The 22,919-nt window shown below is 32.8% G+C and overlaps 1 protein-coding gene across 1 annotated transcript in view; it reads right to left on the bottom strand.

Moving 5' to 3' along the window:
• The window catches only part of LRP1B (LDL receptor related protein 1B), a 1,982,574-nt gene that overhangs the window by 790,777 nt on the left and 1,168,878 nt on the right, over positions 1–22,919 (bottom strand). The window contains 3 exon segments of the mRNA XM_047722477.1: positions 3,824–3,946; positions 14,056–14,245; positions 16,380–16,599. Coding sequence (XP_047578433.1) covers positions 3,824–3,946; positions 14,056–14,245; positions 16,380–16,599 — 533 coding nt within the window.

Raw genomic sequence — 22,919 nt, 5'->3', positions numbered from 1 at the left:
ACAAGGGATTGTAGATATTAGAAAAATACCAGTAGTAACAGAAAAATTTTTATCTTTTTATCACGTGATGTCATAACAAATTTCCTATCACAACTATATGACCAATATTGTATACAGTATTTCCTTAAAAGCCAAAAGTCACCCAATTTTTATTTACATAGAGATATCCACTGGTCAGAATCTTTTCTATATCAATATCGATATAGGTATATAGATATGCAAACTCATAAGGAATCCATAAATTTTTTAATGGGGCATAGAATGAAGGAAATAGAAAAGATGATTTGGATGCCAATGATCCAGATAATTATGATTCACAGAATTAAAATTAAAGAACTAATTAGAACATTTCAAGCTTAAAAAACCATCTAGATATATCTGATATATACACTCTCCTTCTAACTTCCCACTATGAAAACTAAGATGAAGGATAAAAATTCACAAGATCTTTGAAAACTCAGTCTCTTGATCATTTGACTGACATTATCTTAAGGGAATTTTGACTATTGCAAGACCAATAGGACAAGATTTAAACATTCAGCCAGAAACTTCTTTAACTTATACCATTAAAAATTGAATAAGCCTATCTATCTTTAGGTAAAAAGAAAGACCCTTTGCTCCTGCAGCATCCACTGTAAGGTCTGCGTCTATCAACAAAGGATATACTTGCACTGTTACCTTCCATCCTTGAGAGGAATTATGGAGGTAGAGCAAAGGCAGGATGACACTTGGTGGAGGTCCATGAGGTTACTGTGTGTGTGTGTGTGTGTGTGTGTGTGCATGCATGCATGTACACACACATATTTCACCTATTCAAAGTGTCAAAATTATTTATCCAGAATAGCAAAAAATCTGACTTTATACTAGAAAAATAACTTCAATTGAATCTGTGGTAGATAATAAAAATTGAATTAAGAAATGTACTTTTCTCTCTCAATAACCAAGACAAGATTTAGCCTAGCAGACAACCAGAAAGAATTACATTGTTCAAAGTAATGCTTAATCCCTTCCTATTAACAAACTATAGGTTTTGATAGATATCTTCCCTAAACAACAAAATAGGAATTAAAAAGTAATACTACAGAACAAAGAAAAGAAACCACCTTATGACTCAAAGAAAGTATACTTCATTTAATTGCGTTCTATAGGAATTGTCCTAATAGACAATATAAAATTCCTACCAACAATGAAAAAAGTTTGCCCAGAGAAGTAAAATTCACATTTCTACTCTCAAGTATATTTTCCCAGAATAAATTAAATAGTATTTCCAGAATTTTGAAGAAAACTTAGCCAAGAGCTAATATCCAGAATTGTCAATCACATATAAATGCAAAGGAGACCTATTTAGAAAACACAGGAACTCCACAGTATACAGTCTTTGCGCTCATCTTGGAGAAGCAACTTCAAGAAATTCTTTATCTATCCTAAACATTATGAAAATTAATATTTGAACAATGAGGAACTAAAGTTTGAATACTAAGCAATACAACCAGTGAAGCACTGAGTCAGTTCTAAAAGAAAGTATAAAATTGATCATCAAACTAGCTATACATGTCAAAACATTTTATAAAAAGACTTACTGATAATGATTCAAAATACTATTCCTTGTCAGAAATCCTAAATTATAATAAGGAATGAAATTGAGGAAGATGAAGAGAATAGTATAAAGAAAATCAGTCTTCATCTCAAATAGTTAAAATTCAAAATAATAATAAAATTTAAAACTGGTGGTATTATTCTAAGTGCTTAAAAAGAAAATGTAACAAACTGACTATGGAGTATATCGTAAAATACAGAAGGAATCATAAACAGTAAAGAAACACACAAATAGTCTATAACAATCCATCAGAAATAAAACCAAACATCAAGTAGAAAAATGAAGATAAATGATTTAAAAATCATGTTTAAAAAGAATATGTAGTCACATGATAAGATGCTTATGCTACTATTAAGAAAAAATAAACCACTAAGTAAAGGATACTGTTGTGTAATCCAGAATGTGTAAAACTGCAATATAACTAAGAATTCTGTCTCCAAAATAAAATAATCTGGGGTCTAAATTCCAAAAGTCCTACATGCCAATTATGTGAATTATGAAAAGTTATTAACCCTCAAGTCTACATTCTGAATATTAAAGTGAGGTAATAATAGTATCTCCAATATATGATTATTGTAAGAGCTAATGAGAACTATGAAAATTTATAGTAAAGTCCTATATAAGAATTCAATAAATTTTATCTATGATTAGTAGTAGTAGTAGTAAAAAACAATAACTTCCAGGGATATGTAATTATAAGGAACAACATGAAAATGTCTTAGTTGTTTCTTGCTGAATAGTGGCATTTGGGTGTAATTTTTCACTTAAATATTTTCTGTATATTTCTTAAATGTTACTATGAATTAAATCATTTGTAAAAATCCCTAATTCACATTGTTTTTTCTTCAGAAGAAATAAAACATTTCAGATAAGTTGAAATCTTCTTTATTATACTTAAAGACTCCTTCTGCATCCCCCAAAACAATACTAATAATTGATGGAAAAATGCATTTATGTATTATTTATGTATTATTCAATAATAATGATGAAAAATGATGGTTAAGTTTACATGTCAGCTTGAATAGGTAGGTTTTAGAGTGCCCAGACATTTGGTCAAATATCACTTTGGGTGTGTCTGTGAGAGTTAATTAGATGAAATTAACATTGGAATCTGTAGACTAAATTAAGCAGGTAAGTGGCCCTTATCCCAAAACAGTTTGAACTGAATGAAAAGGCCTATCTTCCTGCACATACGAGGAATTCTTGCTGCCTGACTGCCTTGAACTTGGACTTTTTTATTTTTTTCCTGCCTTCATACTCTAACTGAAGGGGGCTCTTCTTGGGTCTTCAGTCTACCAGCATTGAGACCGGAGCTATACCATTGGTATTCCTCAGTTTCCAGCCTGCTGACTGCAGATTCTGGGAGTCATCAGCTTCTGTAACTTCATGAACCCATTCCTCATAACAAACCTCTTTCTCTATATTTACATCCTATTAGTTCTATTTCTCTGAAGAATCAAAATCAAATCATTCTAGAAACATTTCTATATTACTCTCTACATACACAGCATTGCTCTTATCAGTATGGTTAAGGGACTTGTTAGAGATAAAGAGAACAAATTTCAAAAGGGTCACATTGGAATGACAAGATGCAGTAAATTGAAGAAGGTCAGTAAAAGTTAATAAGGTGCCTTTAATCCAGGTCAGTCAATCCAATTAATTCAGTATTTTGATAAAGCTTAGAATTTCTTTAAGTCTCTTTCTTGCCTTTTTTTTTCTCTCCACCAATAAAAATAGAAGACCGAGCTTGTCCTAATGGTGAAGGTCCTTAACAAATTTATGAAATATTTTCTTCTGTGACATATTATACACACACACACACACATATATACACACACATATATATGATTAATAAACATTTCTCTATATTTTATAAATGTAAGATTATGTGTATAAAATATATAAATGATAGATATAAACTGTATATATCATATATAAATATATATAAATTATTTTCTATATGTATGTTTTATTACTAAACTATTTGATTTATATTTTATTATTAAACTATTATGCAGCAGTAACAAATGCTCTGGAAAATTTCACCATTATTCAACTGTTTTTCACAGAAGTCAATTCAGTTAATTATTTGTAATATAAAGAGAATTATACCCAAGTGATTACCTGCAATTCTCTTTCCAAGATTGATTTTAATTCTTTTGGTTTCATCTGCTTTTTTCTTCAAAAAGACATGTATAATCAATGAATGTGACAAACAAAACTTACATGTGCAAGTTGTCCCATTTTCATCTAAAAGTTGATTATCAGCACAGGCACAGACTCGGCCTCCTGGAATAGCCAAGCACAGTGTACTACAGCCCCCATTATTTCCTCGGCACATATTGTCACCTGTAAGAGAAGGGAAGCCAGTATGTCAGAGAACTCTGATTCTATCCAAAGTTAGCCAGTTCAAGTTCACATTCTTTCTAGGAGACATATGTAGGCATAAAAATGTACACATATATATGCATACGTTTATTGCATATTCATTAATGTAGTCAGGATACCTACTGAACCCTAAAAAAAAAATCAGAAACATTTAAAATATACTATGCACTGGGAAATAAAAGGAATTTGCTTGTTGCTTAAAAGAGAAAGAGGTATGTGTGCAGATAAGCACCAGGAGAGAGGAAAGTTACAGGACATGATGATGTCTCTCCAGGATAGCAGATTATACCTAGTGTATTCAAATCTGATTCTTTTCTCAAGTAGATCACTAACATTTAGACTTTGGATACCAAGTGAACAGAAAACAAATGAGCACAAAGGGAAAGGGGCAGAATATTCTTCCCTCTTGCACAAGGAATACATTGACATGTCAGTGCATTAATGATGCTAAGGAACACAAGCTTTCTGAAAAACCTTCAAAATGAACAGCCTTGCTAGTACCAGTAGAATGTACAATGCATTAGAGTAGCGATGTTGTCCCAGTGGACTATCCCAGTAGACTTAACCAGCAGAGTACACAACAGACATCAATAAAGCAGGGTAGATTCACAAAAGTATTATCCATGAACATTTGTGAGACACCCTTGGAAACTAAGATAAAACAGACATAAAATTTTGAAAAGGTTGGAGATGTAGGTAATCACCAGGAAGAAAGTGTATTTACTTAGATGTATACTTGCAGAATATTACAAAGAACTCTGTAACCCTAGCAATCCCATTAGCAGAGTAAATGTCCAGACCATTTTACATTGTTGCATTTTTCAAGGTATCAACAAATAACATTTTGATTGTATCAGAAAGATCTGACTCAAACATTAAAAATAGTTTTTAATTACTTGGAGGCATCTAACAATATAATATAGTAATTCAAGTAGTATTGGCAGTTAAAGCACAAGTGTCAAAAATGTGACTAAAGTGACAGATGAGGTTATTGTACTGTAGGCCTCAGGGGTTGGATGGGCTTTGTAGAGAGTATTAAGGAATGAGTTAAAAAACAAACAAAAACTATCAAAATGTTGTTACATGCAATAAATACTTAACTCACTCCCATTGATTATCTTGTGTGTCCACAGATCAGAAGAAACAACAGTCAAGCATATAATCATTTCCTTCTATTATTCTGAGAAGTAAATTAAATTTGCTGCATTTATGAGAAACAAAAATATACTTGAAAACTAAAGAAGCTAATAATTCAAGCTTTAGTATCAATTTCCAAACTCAAAGGATAATGAAGCCTCGTTCAATTTTTTTCCAATAAGGAATGTAGAGATTTTTTTTAGGTAGTTTCCAGGGATAGCCATATTTATTCCATAACTATAGAATAAAAGTATCCTTCATAGGATAGGTAGGTGTTCTGAATATGCTATTCATATCGTGTATCGGATTAAATTGTATATTCATTATTTTAGTAACATTCAGATTCTTGAAAATTCAATTTAAACAAAGTATTTTGAGAATTATATGAAGAATTTAAAACAGTAAAAAATAAGGAAGTACTGAAAGCACATGGCACATTTTCATATTAAAAATATATGCTAAAAAAAAATAAAAAAAATAAAAATATATGCTAAATATCATTCTTTTTTAATAGCATGAGTCATGCTTACCATTCTCATTGAATATGAAATTTAAGTATTTAGAAATAAATTACCATTACTCAAACTTTTAAATATATTCCCTTTCTGTGAATACTATAAATTTAAAAAAGAGGAATTGGTAATTGTCCTGCCCTGATAGAAATCCAAAATCAAAATTAATGTGAATAATTCCATATCTCTCATGGGAATTGCCTGGATCTTTATTTTTTAGCACTATCTGAAAATATTTTTGAATTTATTACTCCAACATATTTTAGATACAGCTCATGTGGCAGTATTTATTGAGTTTCTTGTAGGTGCATTTAATGTAAAAATATTCTCTTGAAAATATGATTTAGTGACTACAAACAGCATTAAAAATTGTATATATAAATATCAATGAATAATCATCAATGCCAGGGACACTTTATTATTTATTTATTTATGTATACATATACATTTAAATTAATTCTATTTTTATAATAAACTTCTAAGGTAAGTTTAATCTCATTTGCAGATGGGATTACTAGTGAGATATGGTTTAAATGACTTTTCTAATGCCTAGAAATTAATAATCCTTATTAAAATAAAGATTTAGAATAAGGATTATTATGTATTATCCTCATTATTTATAAATAATTAGAAACATGGATTTTTTTCTCAACCTAAAATTCATGCTCTTACTCTTCTTTATATATGACAAATAAAATTAAATCAATAAAGGACGGGAAAAAATAAAAGAGGAAACAACATAATGAAATCCTAGATTAAATTACTGTGGAAGCAAATAGTTTTAAAAGACTCAAATATGGGGCACCCGGGTGGCTCAATTGTTAAGCATCTGCCTTCAGTTCAGGTCATGATCCAGAGTCCTGGGATCCAGCCCCATGTAGGGCTCCCTGCTCATCGGGAAGCCTGCTTCTCCCTCTCCCACTCCCTCTGCTTGTGTTCCCTCTCTCGATGTGTCTCTCTCTGTCAAATAAATAAAATCTTAAAAAAAAAAAAAAAGAATCAAATATTCAACAAAAACAAATGAGGAGTAGCTCACAAAATTAAGTTCAAAATAGTGGTCTGTCTGGGCAAAAATCTTTGTCTTTTTCCCCCCAGTAAGAGAAGTGGAATTATTCTACCCCTTATAGAATCTGGCACAGAAGGGTGTGATTGGTAAACATTAGTTGATGAATGAATGAATGAATTTTAATTAGCAATATGACAGAAACAATCATTTGGGTGTGTAGATACAAGGTGCAAGTATATTGATACAGATAAGTCTGTTTTAAGAAGATAAAGGGGGTTTTCTCATTTACATGTATTCTGTCTACATACTTTGCATTTCAAGATAGATTATTTAAAGGTATATTATAATGGTCAAAGAACAGTAATAAAGACACAAATGATATATGAAAACATTTTATAAGCTTATATTAAAATATCAGTGCTTACTAACTCAAAAAGATAAATGCACCATATATTTATTACAGCATTATTTAAAATAGCCAATACGTGGAAGCAACCTAAGTGTCCATCAACAGACAAGTGGATAAGGAAAATGTGGTGTACACACACACATGGAGAAATATTATAATATTATACAACCATTAAAAAAAGGGTGAAATCTTGTCTCTGGAGACAACATGAAAGGACTTAGAGGGTATTATGCTAAGTGAAATAAGTCAGACTGAGAAAGACAAATACAATATGATTCTACTCAAAAATGGAATCTTTTAAAAATAAATAAACAAAAAGCAGAATTAGAAATATAAATACAGAGATCTGATGGTTTCCAGAAGGAAGTGGGTGGGTGAATGGGCAAAATGGGTGAAGGGGAAAGGGAGATACAGGCCCCCAATTATGGAATGAGTAGTTACAGGAATAAGAAGCAGAGCATAAGAAATACAGTCAATGATATTTTATTTTATTTATTTTTTTTTTTTTTTTGACAGAGAGAAATCACAAGTAAGCAGAGAGGCAGGCAGAGAGAGAGGAGGAAGCAGGCTCCCCGCTGAGCAGAAAGCCCGACGTGGGGCTCGAACCCAGGACCTGGGATCATGACCCGAGCCGAAGGCAGCGGCCTAACCCACTGAGCCACCCAGGCACCCCAATGATATTTTAATAGCAATGTAATGGGACAGCTGGCAGCTATACTTGTGGTGAACATTAGTATAATGTTTAAATTTATCAAATCACTAAGACGTATGCTTGAAACTAAGGTAACGTTATGTGTCAACTATACTCAAATAAAATAATAAAGTAAAACATCAAATAAAATAATAAAGTAAAATATCACTGTTTATAGACCTTAGTAATTTAACTTTTGTTAATAAAGTATCTTTCATTTCTAGCAAATGACAGAATATGTAAATCACCACCACAAAGGAATCCCACTGTTTCATGTTATCTAAATCGTCTTCAGAATAGTGAAAGGAATAAATCCCCTTTTCTACATGCTTTCTGGACTCTTCACTTCTCAGAGTTTTATCATGTGAAGTTAGAAGTCTCTGCACCTAATATGAAACAAATAAACCAGTTGAGACTTTCTTTATCCTACTTGATGGAAAGACAGTTTGACTTATAGTTTAGAAGAGAAATTGGACTTTACATTCATTCTAAAAGTTGGATAAAACTAGTAGAATGGGATTTTGAGTCCAGATCCTGATTTTATCTAGAATAATTCAGAACATTAAAAAGATTATCCACCATGACCAAGTAGGATTTATCCCAAGGATGCAAGGGTGGGTCCACAACCACAAATCAATCAATGTGATAGAACAAATCAATAAGAGAAGAGAGAAGAACTACATGGTCCTCTCAATTGATGCAGAAAAAGCATTTGACAAGATACAGCATCTGTTCCTGATTAAAATGACTCAAAGTATAAGGATAGAGGGAACATTCCTCAACTTCATAAAATCTGTCTATGAAAAAACCCACAGCAAATATCATTCTCAATGGAGGAAACCTGACAGCCTTCCCTTTGAGATCAGGAACATGACAAGAATGTCCACTCTCACCACTCTTGTTCAACATAGTACTAGAAGTCCTAGCAACAGCAATCAGACAACAAAAAGAAATAAAACTTATTCAAATTGACAAAGAAAAGTCAAATTCTCTCTCTTCCCAGATGACATGATACTTTATATGGAAAACCCAAAAGACTCCACCCCCAAACTACTAGAACTCATACAGCAATTCAGTAATGTGGCAGGATACAAAATCAATGTATAGAAATCAGTTGCTTTCTTATACACTAACAATGAAAATACAGAAAAGGAAATTAGATAATCAATTCCATTTACTATAGCACCAAGAGCCATAAGATACCTGGGAATAAACCTAACCAAAGACGTAAAGGATCTCTACTCAAGGAACTACAGAATACTCGTGAAAAAAATCGAAGACACAAAAAGATGGAAAAGCATTCCATGCTCAAGGACTGGAAGAATAAACACTGTTGAAACGTCTATACTGCCCAGAGCAATCTATACTTTCAATGTCATCCCAATCAAAATTCCACCGGCATTTCTCAAAGAGCTGGAACAAACAATCCTAAAATTTTTATGAAACCAAAAGAGACCTTAAATTGCTAAGGAAATGTTGAAAAAGAAAAACAAAACTGGGGCCATCACATTGTCTGATTTCAAGCTTTACTACAAAGCTATGATCACCAAGAGAGCATGGTACTGGCACAAAAACAGACACATAGACCAGTGGAACAGAGTAGAGAGTCCAGATATGGACTCACAACTCTATGGCCAACTAATCTTTGACAAAGCAGGAAAAAATATTCAGTGGAAAAAAGACAGTCTCTTCAATAAATGGTGCTGGGAAAATTGGACAGCTATATGTAGAAGAATGAAACTCGACCATTCACTTACACCATACAAAGAGATGAACTTGAAATGGATAGAATAATTTCAGAAGAATAAACTTTGAATGATGTCAATGAATCCAAGGAAAGGATAAAATGTGTCTTTTCTCTTTTGGAGGATTATATACTCATTGAAAATTTTGTTTACATTTGCCTTGCTTTGAAGCTACTTTGTATCGGGGGGGGGGGGTGTGCCTCTGTATGTGTGTGTGTGTGTGTGTGTGTGTGTGTTAGAACACGTTAATTCTATTAAGAGCCTAATTAGCCTTTTGGGTTATTTTTGATGGTGATTATTTCCAAAATGGAAAATTTGGAAAGAAAGACAAATTTTGTGATGATGACCTTATCACTAAATGTAAATGTTAGTAGACCTACACAATAATGTGTTTAATAAACAAGTTATATATTAAATAAAAATTACTGTGTTTGTTATAGCAGTGCTTTGTAATATAAGATCTCTGAATCCTGGCTTCTATAAGGTTTTGACTAATAATTTATCAATGACAAAACTATAATGACTACAGAAAAGACATACTCTTTTCCTCCTATCTAAAAGTATAGTAGTTTTACATAATTTTCTTAAATTTGGCCACATAAATTGGTAACACAAAAACACTGTATTGTCAGACAAACCTGAATCTGAATCCCAGTTTATCCCTGACTTATTGTTTCCTGAGGTCAAATGGCTACATATGCCTGATTCTTGGGTTTTTCAGATGTACAATAGAAATCAATAATATCTACCTTAAACATCTTTTATGAGATTCAAATAAAAATATTTAGCTCATTTCCTGGTAGTTAGAATTATAGTTAATTATTAGCTAATAAAATTCATATCTTGGGCGCCTGGGTGGTTCAGTGGGTTAAACCGCTGCCTGCGGCTCAGGTCATGATCTCGGGATCCTGGTAATGAGTCCCGCGTAGGGCTCTCTGCTCAGCAGGGAGCCTGCTTCCCCTCTCTCTCTCCCTGCATGCCTCTCTGCCTACTTGTGAGCTCTCTCTGTCAAATAAATAAATAAAATCTTTAAAAAAATAAATAAAATAAAATTACTATACTTGGCATAGAAGCTAATCGATCATTTTTAATTCTGTATAGGAAACTATTCATTAACGCTTTTTAGATATTGCACTTAGTTTTGATAATTTCATTCTCTAAAACGTAAGAAAAATAAAAGTGTGGTTTTGAACCTAGAGAATATGCAGGTAAAAGTATGTTAATTTTATGCAATTGCTGTAATTTTTCTGAGAAATTTCAGGAGAGGATTTTAAGAATTCTTCTAGATATCTAATGTGAATGAAAAAGGAGAAAAGTTTATCAATTAAATCAGAAGAAACAACAGTAGCATATGAGAAAAAATGTTTGGGTGTTACTTAGGAACTCATTCCTAAGGGCAGCTTTCTGTTTAGTATTGTTATATATCTACCTTCCTGAAACTGGCTGCTATATTAACAAATAATTTGATAAGAGCCTCTTCTGATCTGAAGAGGTCAAATTAGCTAATTTTCTGACAGTAAGTCTAAAAGAGTTTAGATGTTACATTAATATGAATATGAGTGTTACATTAATAACCTTCCTGGATATTTTTCCTGGTATTCCTATGGGGTGGGGCATGTGCGTATGTGTGTGTGATATTATCTAGCATCTACTACATACATGTGTGTATACACACACTATATGTATTTTTTACAGATATATGTATAAATACTACATATAAGTTTATATAAGTTACATAATCATATACCATAGTCTCTCAGAGAGAGAAAATACAAGGCTATATAAGACTAGTTTATCCATTCCATGAAGAAATAATAATCTGTACCTATGTAGGAAGCTGATTTTCTATTCAATTGCAACTATTTTATTCTTGGAAAAACAGTCTAAGAAGATGGTATGTAACCAAAGATTGAGTATCACAGATTATGTGTTTCTAAATATTTATTAGTATCTGATGTTCACAAGATGAAAAGAGAAATACCATTCTCTTTCTCATGAGAGAAATTTATAATATGGTAAAAATATTACATCTGCATTTGAACATTTGAGTGCATTTTGCTTTATAATCTACCTATTCTGATTAATTGGCAAAAAAATATTAAAAATTTAAATCCTAAGTAGGTTATCCAATTTCAATGTCTATTGACTCAATGAAAATTATGTTGGCCAGACATCCTCTCCATACTCTATTACCTACTCAAAAGATCCACTTAAGTACTACTCATTCCTTAACTATAAGAAGACTGGGTAGAAAACTCAAACTAATTGATTATTTTAGCTAAGTCTATGAAAAATAATCAATCATTTTGCCCAAACACATTCTTTCAGTAAGACAGAATATAATGGTTTCTACAATAAAATTTGTATAAAGAGTTTAGTAATTATATTAAGCATTGATTTTAATATCCCTTCAATTGAAATTTTTTAAAAAGCACTTTAAAAAAGCATTGTCCATCCCAGAGATAGAATTGAACAATTATATGTCAATAGAGATGTCTAGAACACCAGGCATATTTTCTCATGAAATACAGGAGAACGTTCCACATAGTCCTATCAGAGGCATGAGCCCCATTGTATAAGATTGTGATACACCGTTCCTTCGAATATTTATTTAACATTTTTATATGAAAGAAGACTTTAACAAAATGCCTCCTTATAGAGAAATGTTAAAGGAAAACTAATATAAAATGTGTGGTAGGTAACTGTGTGTCTCCCACACATTTTCTAAGAAATCATAATCAAATAGTGATTTAATCCTTATAGGAATTTTATGAAGAAAGCATTTATTACCTCTGTTAGATTTTTTATGATATGCCTACAGTTTCAGAAGAAAAAGTGCTGGAACCTGGATTTGAGCCCAAGAATTTTTTATAATAAGTCAGGTCTTTTTTATCTCATATGCTGCATTTAATTCATCAACCTTCTAAAGCAACTACAAGTTTGAAGAAATGAAGAATCTGAAAACATCATGGAATTTGGCTCAAAGGAGTTCAGCGATGACATTCAAGATTAACACCATCTAGGGGCACCTGGGTGGCTCAGTGGGTTAAGGCCTCTGCCTTCAGCTCAGATCATGATCTCAGGGTCCTGGGATGGAGCCCTGCATCTGGGCTCTCTGCTCAGCAGGGAGCCTGCTTCCTCCTCTCTCTCTGCCTGCCTCTCTGCTTACTTGTGATCTGTCTGTCAAATAAATAAATAAAATCTTAAAAAAAAAAAGATTAACACCTTCTAAAGAGAATGGAAATGGGAAATGGAATTGTATACTGATTACTGTAATAAAATCCAGGAAACCAATGATTGTGAAATTAAAGGGAACAACAATTGGGAAATGAAGACCCTACAGGAAATGAGAAGAGTTGTTCCTTTTCAGGGTCTTGCCTCCAGTTCAGGGTAAACTCTCAATAATAGTTGGGGATGGGAGGAGATAAGGAGAAGGATGGATATGAATGTCATAGAAAACATTACCATATTATCTATCTAGACAATTGTCACTATCTTTCATTACTTGTCCAAAAATATAGCTTATGCCACTTCAAATAATTTCACTTTTATCCTTTTTTGAAGATTTTATCTTTAATTATTTATTGAAATTTCTCACTCTATATACTTCCATTATTTTATAAAATTGCATTTGTATCCCAATGATGCAATTTTAATACAGTAGGAAATAAAATACAAGCACTTCAATGAGAAAATTTGCTTTTAAAATCTCTGATTTAGCTGAAGTACCTTAAAAAAAGTCCTTTACTACTGGATAACTTTCTATTGACAATATATGCATTGAAAAACTCAGGATATTATTTTTTGAAACTAAATTTATTGAAATGTATGCTCATTAAATTTTCATAAGAATATCTCCATAAATAAAAGGAACTGTGACAATTTAGATTCATAACAAAAGTCTACCACATTATTTACTAAGCTGTTTCTATGTTTAATACCTAAATTTTGAGTCAAGCAATTTGTAGATGGTCTAATAAATATTAATAACTCATGTAGGTAAAATATATGATAAAATTATCTGATTTTAATAAGACATGTGTATCTTATGTAGATTATTTCCCTTTCATAATATCTAAAATATTTAAACGTTCCTTAAATGGACATGAAACTAATCAGATAAATATACTGATACACTTTTTACAATACTCTTCTCATAGTATGACTTATTTCAAAATATTTTCACATAAAACTTCCTTCCCATGAAAAGTTTTTCTCACTGCTCACAATACTTAATCTTTAAAATGGATTAAATGGATTTTTTATTTTTTACTTTAAATATCAGTCTTCTTCAGTCTTCCTTAGTCTAAGTTACATGAACATGACATGAAAAAGGAGAAATCCTTGAATTTCACTCAGATAGAATTAACCAGTTACTCACTTAGGCTATTTTGAACAATAAATAATAAAAGGTTATGGTAACAAAGTCTAAGATTTGATTTACTCTGGAGTGATTGCACACCTTTTATCATAAAACTTCAGCAACACTGACAAAACCAAAGATTTTGCAAACACTGTGAAGTATTACCATAGGTAGAAGTCAGTAGAATTTTTATATGGTTTTTAATACCTTGTTGCTTTCGTGGATCATAAATCTGCAGCCCAAATAGGGGTGGTCTTTCACGCCTCAATAATGTCACCTCATTTGTTACCAAATCTAGCTGAAAAATGGAACCGTTCATATAATCAGTCCAGAACACATAATTCCCATGATGCGAGAGTCCGAAAGGATGGTTCAACTCTTTCCCACTGTAAACAACCTGTAAAATATAAACACATTGTGAAAAATCAGAACTGACCTTTAAAAGCGTAACTAAACTTTTAGAGCAAAGGATAGTCAAATAAGTATAACAGATAATGATCTAACTAATAACTAAATCCATTTGAAAAATGCATTTCGGGGCGCCTGGGTGGCTCAGTGGGTTAAGCCGCTGCCTTCGGCTCAGGTCATGATCCCAGGGTCCTGGGATCGAGCCCCGCATCGGGCTCTCTGCACAGCAGGGAGCCTGCTTCCCTTCCTCTCTCTGCCTGCCTTTCTGCCCACTTGTGATCTCTGTCTGTCAAATAAATAAATAAAATGTTAAAAAAAAAAAAAAAGAGAAAAATGCATTTCACAATGTGAGCTCATTTTCCTGTTTTTAGGACATGGTATTTGAAGAAGATCAGTTGTATTTCATCCATTTAATTCCTTTCATATATGACATTACTCATATGGTCAAGAAATGTAAACATTAAAATGACTTTGCTTGACACGCTTTCCTGCTCTTTTCCTTATGATATTCCAGTATCATAACCTGGAATGGAAATTGATCTGAGCAATTAGTGTATTGTGATATTGTGTATTGTGATATCACTTATCCAACAGCCAAGGAATAAAAAAAACATTGTCTTACAACATTGGGAGTGAAAGGGATTCTCCTACTTAATTGCGCCAAAGCAAACTGAAGAAATCTAGGAAATGATTAGGAGGGAGGTGAAGTTTTTAATTTTGAACATAGAAACATTTATTAGTAGTAAGTAGATAAACAAGACTCACTGGCTTATTTCAATTCTGATTTTCTTAGTATATTCTTTACATTCTAGTTGTATTTTGTTTTTGTTTAACTAGAGCAATCATATGATAAGTGCTCTTTGACACAGAGGCTTGTAGAAGAGGAATAAGGAATCACACCTCCAATATTACCTTTTCACTGTTCACTGTTCACTGTATTATAAAATGATACTGTATACAACATGAAAAAGCATTTTGTACACACTCCCCTTAATATTAAAGAATTGAAGAAGTTATCTAATGGGGGGTTAAAAATTCAATTTTTGCTCCTATTATCTGAATTTTTTATACCACATATTCATATACTGAATAATTAAGTTTTTTACCTTATTTTCTCACCTCCATGAAGGCTAAAATATGCTAGCCATTATAATTCTGTCCACGTGGTGTACATATCAATATCTTTAGAGGAATCATACATATTTATCTGGCACCTATTAAGTATGTGACATTAGGTTAAATGCCAATCAATTTTACTATTTGGGGAAAAATACTAAAAGCAAGGTTAGAGTCAACCAATGACTAAAGCAGTCTTAATTGATTACTGTACTGTTTATCTCCCAAACAGAATTCATAATGAGTAGCCTTGGCCAACTGTGCAGTCTTTCTCTCCAAAAAGAGAGCATTTTGATCAATGGAAGCATTTTGATTATTTCTAACATTCCATTTCTTATCATTTAACTAAAGAGTTAAAATCAGTTCATAGTGTTATATGCACTCAAGTTATTATAAGATAAGATAGAGATGTGTTGTTTTGTCAACACTGCCCTTTTTGGCACCCAGTCAACTCCATCCTCCGATTTACCCAAGAATTTCAAAATCATTTTGCAATGATCCTACCAAAAGAGGCAAGAAGAAGTTGATATTTATTCATAGCAATAGGCTTGAAGTCCAGTTCATTTTGTGTTTCAACTCCACTGCCATGAAGTTCTTTATTTAAATAAATGTACTATAATTACTTTTTCATAATATAGAGGTTAAATTTCACCTGCAAATATTAAAGATACTTGAATAGTGTTGGGTTGCTTGGTCATAGAAAACTCATAAATAATTGAGAAAAACTGCATTTTAAAACAGCTCTGATATTCTGAGAGCTTCTTTTTAAAATCCCACAAATCCTGGCATACCACAGTGAGCCAATCCTGGTCTCCCGGAGGCAAGTGCCAGCTGCACTACTTAATGCTCAGCCTCCTTTAGCCACCCCACAGAGACTACTGGCAGCCACCTCAGAGGGGTAAAAATAAACTTGAAAGTATTTTTAACACAACACGACAAGGTTCTGTGAAGAAGAAGCCTGTGAGTTTAAAAAAAAAAAAAAAAAAAAAGCAGTATTTTTCTTTTACCTTCCTGTGAGTTCCATTCAAAAACACTTTTTCAATATGATCATAATAGGCGTCACACCAGTATAATGTGTTGGTGTGAAAGTCCAGAGTTAAACCGTTTGGCCACAGCATCTTTGAAGTCACAAAAATCTGCCGATTGAAGCCATCCATCCAGGCCTTCTCGATCCTTCCCACGCTGTCATCTATTTCATCTTCCTCCCAGTCTGTCCAATACATCCAACTAAGACATTACAAACAAGAGTACACACATGTTATTGCAAACAGCCGCCATACAGAGGGATGCTTCTCTAGATTGGGCACTGCCCTAAAATCGAATTACATTCTGATTTCTCCTCCTATCTAAATGCTCATCTGCCAAAACAAGGGGGCATCTGTGGAGTCCTCGGGGAAGTACCGATGTGTTCATGAAGCCACATTCAGACACATCACAGAAAACCCACTACCGCACTCACTGGTCCCATTTGCTATTTAGCCTAACACGAAGTGCCAAATACTGATTTTCTTTGGTGTTGATACCAAGCTTGGAAAATGATTTTCAAAGCATTCCTATTTTTAGATGTTGTCCACTTCAGAAAACATATAATCAATTATGTGCTTCTGAGAACACATGGTGCCATTAACAATCTACTCCAGGCTTTATTTAATCTCAGTTGAATTATTATTTTCTAAGACAGGCAACTGGATTGTCTTTGTACTAAAGGGTATGGTCATACTGGGTTTATTTGGCCAAATCTAATTTGTCTTCCTCATTCAAATTATCTCTGCTTTATTGCTGCTTATTATTACCTCAAAACCCACAGAAGATGATTTAGTGGCGCGTAAGTTTAATAACATCGGGTTGACTGACCTTGAGATTTTGAGGTTTAATTTCTATCTCAAACAAAAGCTTCTGCCTTTAAAAACAAGTCTTTTGTGTAAGCTATAACAGTGGGAAAGGGGGCCTTGAGCTAATGTTCTAATTCCCTCATGAATAAGGTTAAAACCCTCCACAAGTGTTGCTCCAGGGTCATGTGAAAGTTCTGGAGTTATTAATTAAAGTGTAGGTTTTAATTCAGTCACCTCATCTACAACTTTATAAAGCTCTAAAGCTTTTCTAAGCTGCTGACCCTAAAAGTGCCCTTAGTAGTTCCTCTGCCTCCCACATTTTGTGGACCCTAAAGAATTTCTGAGGTACTTAGGGAAAAATCGGTTTCCCTGACTAAAAAAATCCTACTGTGATCTAAACAGAAAGATTTGGAACAACTGAGGATGTAACGCACCATTCACTATTTTATACCAGTTAAGCTTTTTAAAAATTCCCTTAACAGTTTAAAATTATGTTGCTATGTCTTTTTAGACCTAAGGAAATATATTGAAATTGGTGAACTTTATTAAGTAAAAATACATTCTAATCCTAGAAATAAACATGGAAATATGTTTATCTTGCATCCAGCATGTACTTCAAGTGGTCTTATGATTGGAACAAATTAGGAGCAAACAGGACAGTCATTCCATTTACTCTAATCCTATGTTTATTGGATATAACTAGTTGACTTCTACTATATAAATCAACTACGTAAAAGAGAAATATACAACTTTTATCTTTATTAATACTGCATGAAATATTAAATATGGTTAGTCAATGCAGTTTTATTGTTGTTGCTAATTTACAACTTGTTAAAATTGCAATTATCTTCCCCTTTAGGTTTTGTCTCTCTTTTTTTTTTCCTTTGATTCTCCAACCCAAATTGCATATACATGCAGACACATACATGAGGGGTAATTCTGGTGAATCTAAGCATAATTTATATTGTTTTGGTATTTAGAAACCATTGATCTGATCCATTATCTAAGATTATTTTTATTCAAACAGAATATAAGAAAAAATTTAAACAAGGGTGCTAATCTAACCAAGGCTAGGTATGTGATCATCATCTATCAACTTCATTATGTGATGAAAAGTTATATTGTGTAAGCCTTATAATCAGTATGAAATGTGGTGATTCCTAAACATAGAAAATAGGAAATATAACCTATAAAGTAAGCAGAAACTAATATAAATCTTTTTATATGTGGAATTCAGGTATTCATTAAATAAATATTAGGTTAAGTAAGCCTTCTGCTAATATGGAAAGAAAAACTGCACCTCTATTTTTCAAGTCCTGTTCAAATACAATTATTTGATGAAGTCTATTTCTACCCTTTCTGTGAAAATAAGGTCTTTCCTTTGTTTCTTAGTGACATTTCTTTTTAGTTTTTTAAATAATGTTTCTTGCATTTCTGCCTTATGTGATATTTAATGGTGTTACATGTCTGATGGTTTTGATTAAAAATTAAAAATTAAAATAATTAATGGCAGGGATTATTCCTTATTTGTATTTATACCCTATAACACTAAGGTTGCATTTGTTGATATTGATCATATCCCCAATTAAATTATATTATATTATATTATGTGGTCGCCTAGACATATTTAAATCATTAAGCACTTCTATGCCATGGAAAAAAACAAAAACTTTACTGTTAAAAAAAAATCAATTTAGTGCTACCATAATAGCTACCTTTAACTAGAGGGTATGGCACTATTAATTGAGATAGGGATACCAGAGATCATGTTTGAGGGGAAATATGCCCTTAGCTTTGGATGTACTTACTAAAGGTAATGTTTTGAGAAGTCAGAACTAGAGACGCAGGTTTCTAAGTTACCGATATAAATTGTGAAGTGTGAAATTACTGGAGAGGTGGGAATTCATCTGTAGCTATCAGTTTGAGAAACAGTGCCATCATGACCAATTCTTCCTCCAGGTTTATCCCCATTTCTACAACTGTTGAGGCCTGACAATTCTATTCTTTCAGTGTCTCTTTACCCAATCCCCACTTTGTTATTTCTATTACAAATGCTGTACTCTGTCTTTTATCCCATTTCAAAGGGAACTTCTAATAGGTTATTCCCATACAATCATCATATTTCTATTACTTGTCTTCCTAAATCATGAATTGAAAAATGTGACTTTTATTCTCAAATGACCTTCCAATTACTCTGCTGTCAGAAGAAAAAAAAATCCCATCTTTTAACCCCAACATTGAAGTTTTCTGCATATTTCTAGTTTCATCTCCTACTATGTTCCTTCACATGCCCTCTGCCCTAACCTTAGTGAACTCATCTCATCTCAAAACTGCCATTAACATCCCTGCCTCTAAATACATACTGAAAATGTCCTGTCAGAGTACAGTGACTAACCTTATGACTGCACATCCTAAGCCCCTAAGACCAAATCTACTCATGAGAAATCCTATTCATTCTCTGAAGCTCAATTCTGAATTGAAAACCTCAATGATTTTTTGAAGAGCATTATTTCATTCTACTTTATTTTATAGGTGATTTTTGTGTGCACATGTGTGTACACCAAGCACACCAGGTTATAAACTCCTTGAGGGCAATTACTGTCTTACTGATTTCTATTGCTCTATATGGTAGTTAATCAAGAATATATTTTAATGAAGAAATAAATGAACAAATTCTTTACTGATTCTGTCATTGTTTATGAAACTTTGGATAAAACTTAGCTCTGAAATGAGTAATTTTTTTAATTGGCTATTATAGTAGGAAAACCCTGTAATTCTTTCCTCTTGTGTACAGTTATAAATAGGTATTATCATAGGAAAAAATGTAAATAAATCAAGTTTCTCATTTTTAATGATCTGTGAAGTCATATTGTGCCTATTTTAAGTGGACTTTCCAAGGTAAAGTCTTGTCTTCTTTTTTAAAAATTATATTATGGTCAAACAATTATTTGGACAATTAAATTCACACAATTCTACTGTTATTTTCCAATCCATTCTCCATAGAACAGTCAGATTAGATTTTTTTTAATATATATTTAATTCTCACTTCCCTATTCCACACTTGCACTGAAGACAAAGTACAAAGCTCTCATCCAGGCAGACAAGATCCTGCTTTCTTTCCAAACACATCTTTATCACTTCTTCCCTTGCTATCAATAGTTCAGCTCGGCTGTCCTCATCTCAATTCCTCTGATAGTCAAGCTTTTACCAAACTTAAGATCTTCAAATGTACCATTTTCTTGATCTGAAATACTCTTTTCCTCACTGTCCATTGATGATTCATTTCCTATAGATAGTGAAGTCTTGATTTATTTTAAAATATGCCTCCTTATAGAGGCCTTTCTGCAAACTTACTGAAATCGCTCTACCTGTTAGTCTCCATTATGTCATCCTGTTTGTTCTCTTCCTGCATTCTGGTCTGTAGAAATTACATTAGATGCTTATTTTTTACTTATTTCTTGCTCTATTTGCCTATCCCCCACCTTTCAGATAGCAGAAGATGCTTCACAAGGTTTAAGGCTATGCCTGTTTTGTTAACTATATACCTAGAGCAAAATTCTGGGAATAGTATATTGCTAGGGGGGGAAAATGTATGTATATGCAAATATATATGCATTATATACATACATACACACATATGTGTTTTTCAGGTTGATGCACAATAGAAAATAGAAGATGTCTAATGCAAAAAGTATAAGAGTCATTCTTTGTAACACCAGAGACAAATATAGGGTCAGCTAGCAGATATTGCCTTAATAAAAAGACAAAAAAAAGTCAACTGGAATTGCCCCCAAATACTATAAACTATGTAGATGTTATAGGTTTTCAAATCCAAGTTGGATGTCTGCCTATTAGGAAACTGTTGAAGGGGATTCTTGAATTTGAATAGAGAGATGGGACTAGTGGCCTCTAAATTCCTTTCTAAATTACATGATTCTATGACCTCCATATTTGCGTTATCTGTGTGAGCACCACAAATACTCTTTAACTCTATAGCAAAATATTTCTCTAACAGAATACTGAGCAGGAAGATGCTGTTTATTTTTTAAATTTAATGTAATTTTTTTTTATTTTCAGCGTAACAGTATTCCTTGTTTTTGCACCACACCCAGTGCTCCATGCAATCCGTGCCCTCTCTAATACCCACAACCTGGTTCCCCCAACCTCCCACCCCCCAGCCCTTCAAACCCCTCAGATTGTTTTTCAGAGTCCATAGTCTCTCATGGTTCACCTCCCCTTCCAATTTCCCCCAACTCCCTTCTCCTCTCCATCTCCCCTTGTCCTCCATGCTATTTGTTATGCTCCACAAATAAGTGAAACCATATGATAATTGACTTTCTCTGCTTGACATATTTCACTCAGCATAATCTCTTCCAGTCCCATCCATGTTGCTACAAAAGTTGGGTATTCATCCTTTCTGATGGAGGCATAATACTCCATAGTGTATATGGACCACAGCTTCCTTATCCTTTCGTCTGTTGAAGGGCATTTTGGTTCTTTCCACAGTTTGGCGACCATGGCCATTGCTGCTATAAACATTGGGGTACAAATGGCCCTTCTTTTCATTACATCTGTATCTTTGGGGTAAATACCCAGTAGTGCAATTGCAGGGTCATAGGGAAGATGCTGTTTTAAGATATCTTGCTTCAAGTAGATTTAGACAGTATGTAACAAATAGTCTCTCTTAAAATTAAGATTGCCTTGATTTAAAGGTCAAATAGATGAGTTGGTTTAAAAGTTCAGGAATAGGACAGATAATTATAGAATCCACACATAAAATCACTGGAATTACTTTATAATTATGTCTTATAAAAACACATACAGTGGTATAATCCACTGCTTAAATGTCAGCCTAGGAAGAAGTACCTTAATTGTATTTGTTTGGAGCTATTCTCAACACAAACAATTCTAGGAACTACAACCTGGTGATCTCAGTTTATTAGGGAGCCACAGTTTTCCTCTGCAATTGAGTATTTTTCTATGTGTGTAGTAAGGAAAACAGAATATTTGTTTTATTATGCTATTTGAAACAGTGTGATGTAAGAGATGGGAAGGATAAACATCACATATAACAATTGTACACTTAGAATATGTAATTAATTCATTTACTTCTGACATTCTGTTAGGAATGTTCACATTCTTCAATATTTCTAGATATATGGTATTATCTGTATTCAGGTAATATCTCTGAATAAAAATCAAAGAAAAATATGTTCCTGAGAATTTCACAAACTATTCCATCCTAAAACAAGTAGCACATAGTACAGAATGATTTCGCTATAAGAAAACTGTGGTTATGTCTAGAATTATGTGATTACTAACCTTGACTAGTAAAAAAGTAGTGGAGTATAGTGACTCTAAGTAAATTCTTGGAGACAGACTGATGGTTTAAATATCTACTTGGTCACTTAATAATTTAATGGTCTTTTGTAAATCAGTTATCAAATTATTCTTTGTAAGGCAAAGATGAGAATAGCAACTACTTCAAAAGATTATTGTAAGGATTACAGGAGACAGTGAGCCCATTTAACAAAATGCCTGCCCCACAGTAAGTGTATCCAAAAAAAAAAAAAAAAACCCTTTTCTATTTTCCGAATACATTAAATTTTAATACCCTTTAAAAATTAAATTGATTGATTCTCTCAATTGATTATTTATCTTGGTGTCAGACAGTCTAAAATGGAGAATTATGGTCCTTGTCTGAGTAAATCAAGT

The sequence above is a fragment of the Lutra lutra genome, chromosome 3, assembly GCF_902655055.1.
Source record: "Lutra lutra chromosome 3, mLutLut1.2, whole genome shotgun sequence".
NCBI lineage: Eukaryota > Metazoa > Chordata > Mammalia > Carnivora > Mustelidae > Lutra > Lutra lutra.
Note: the sequence above shows the minus strand (reverse complement) of the source record. Positions and strands in the feature narration are given on the sequence as shown.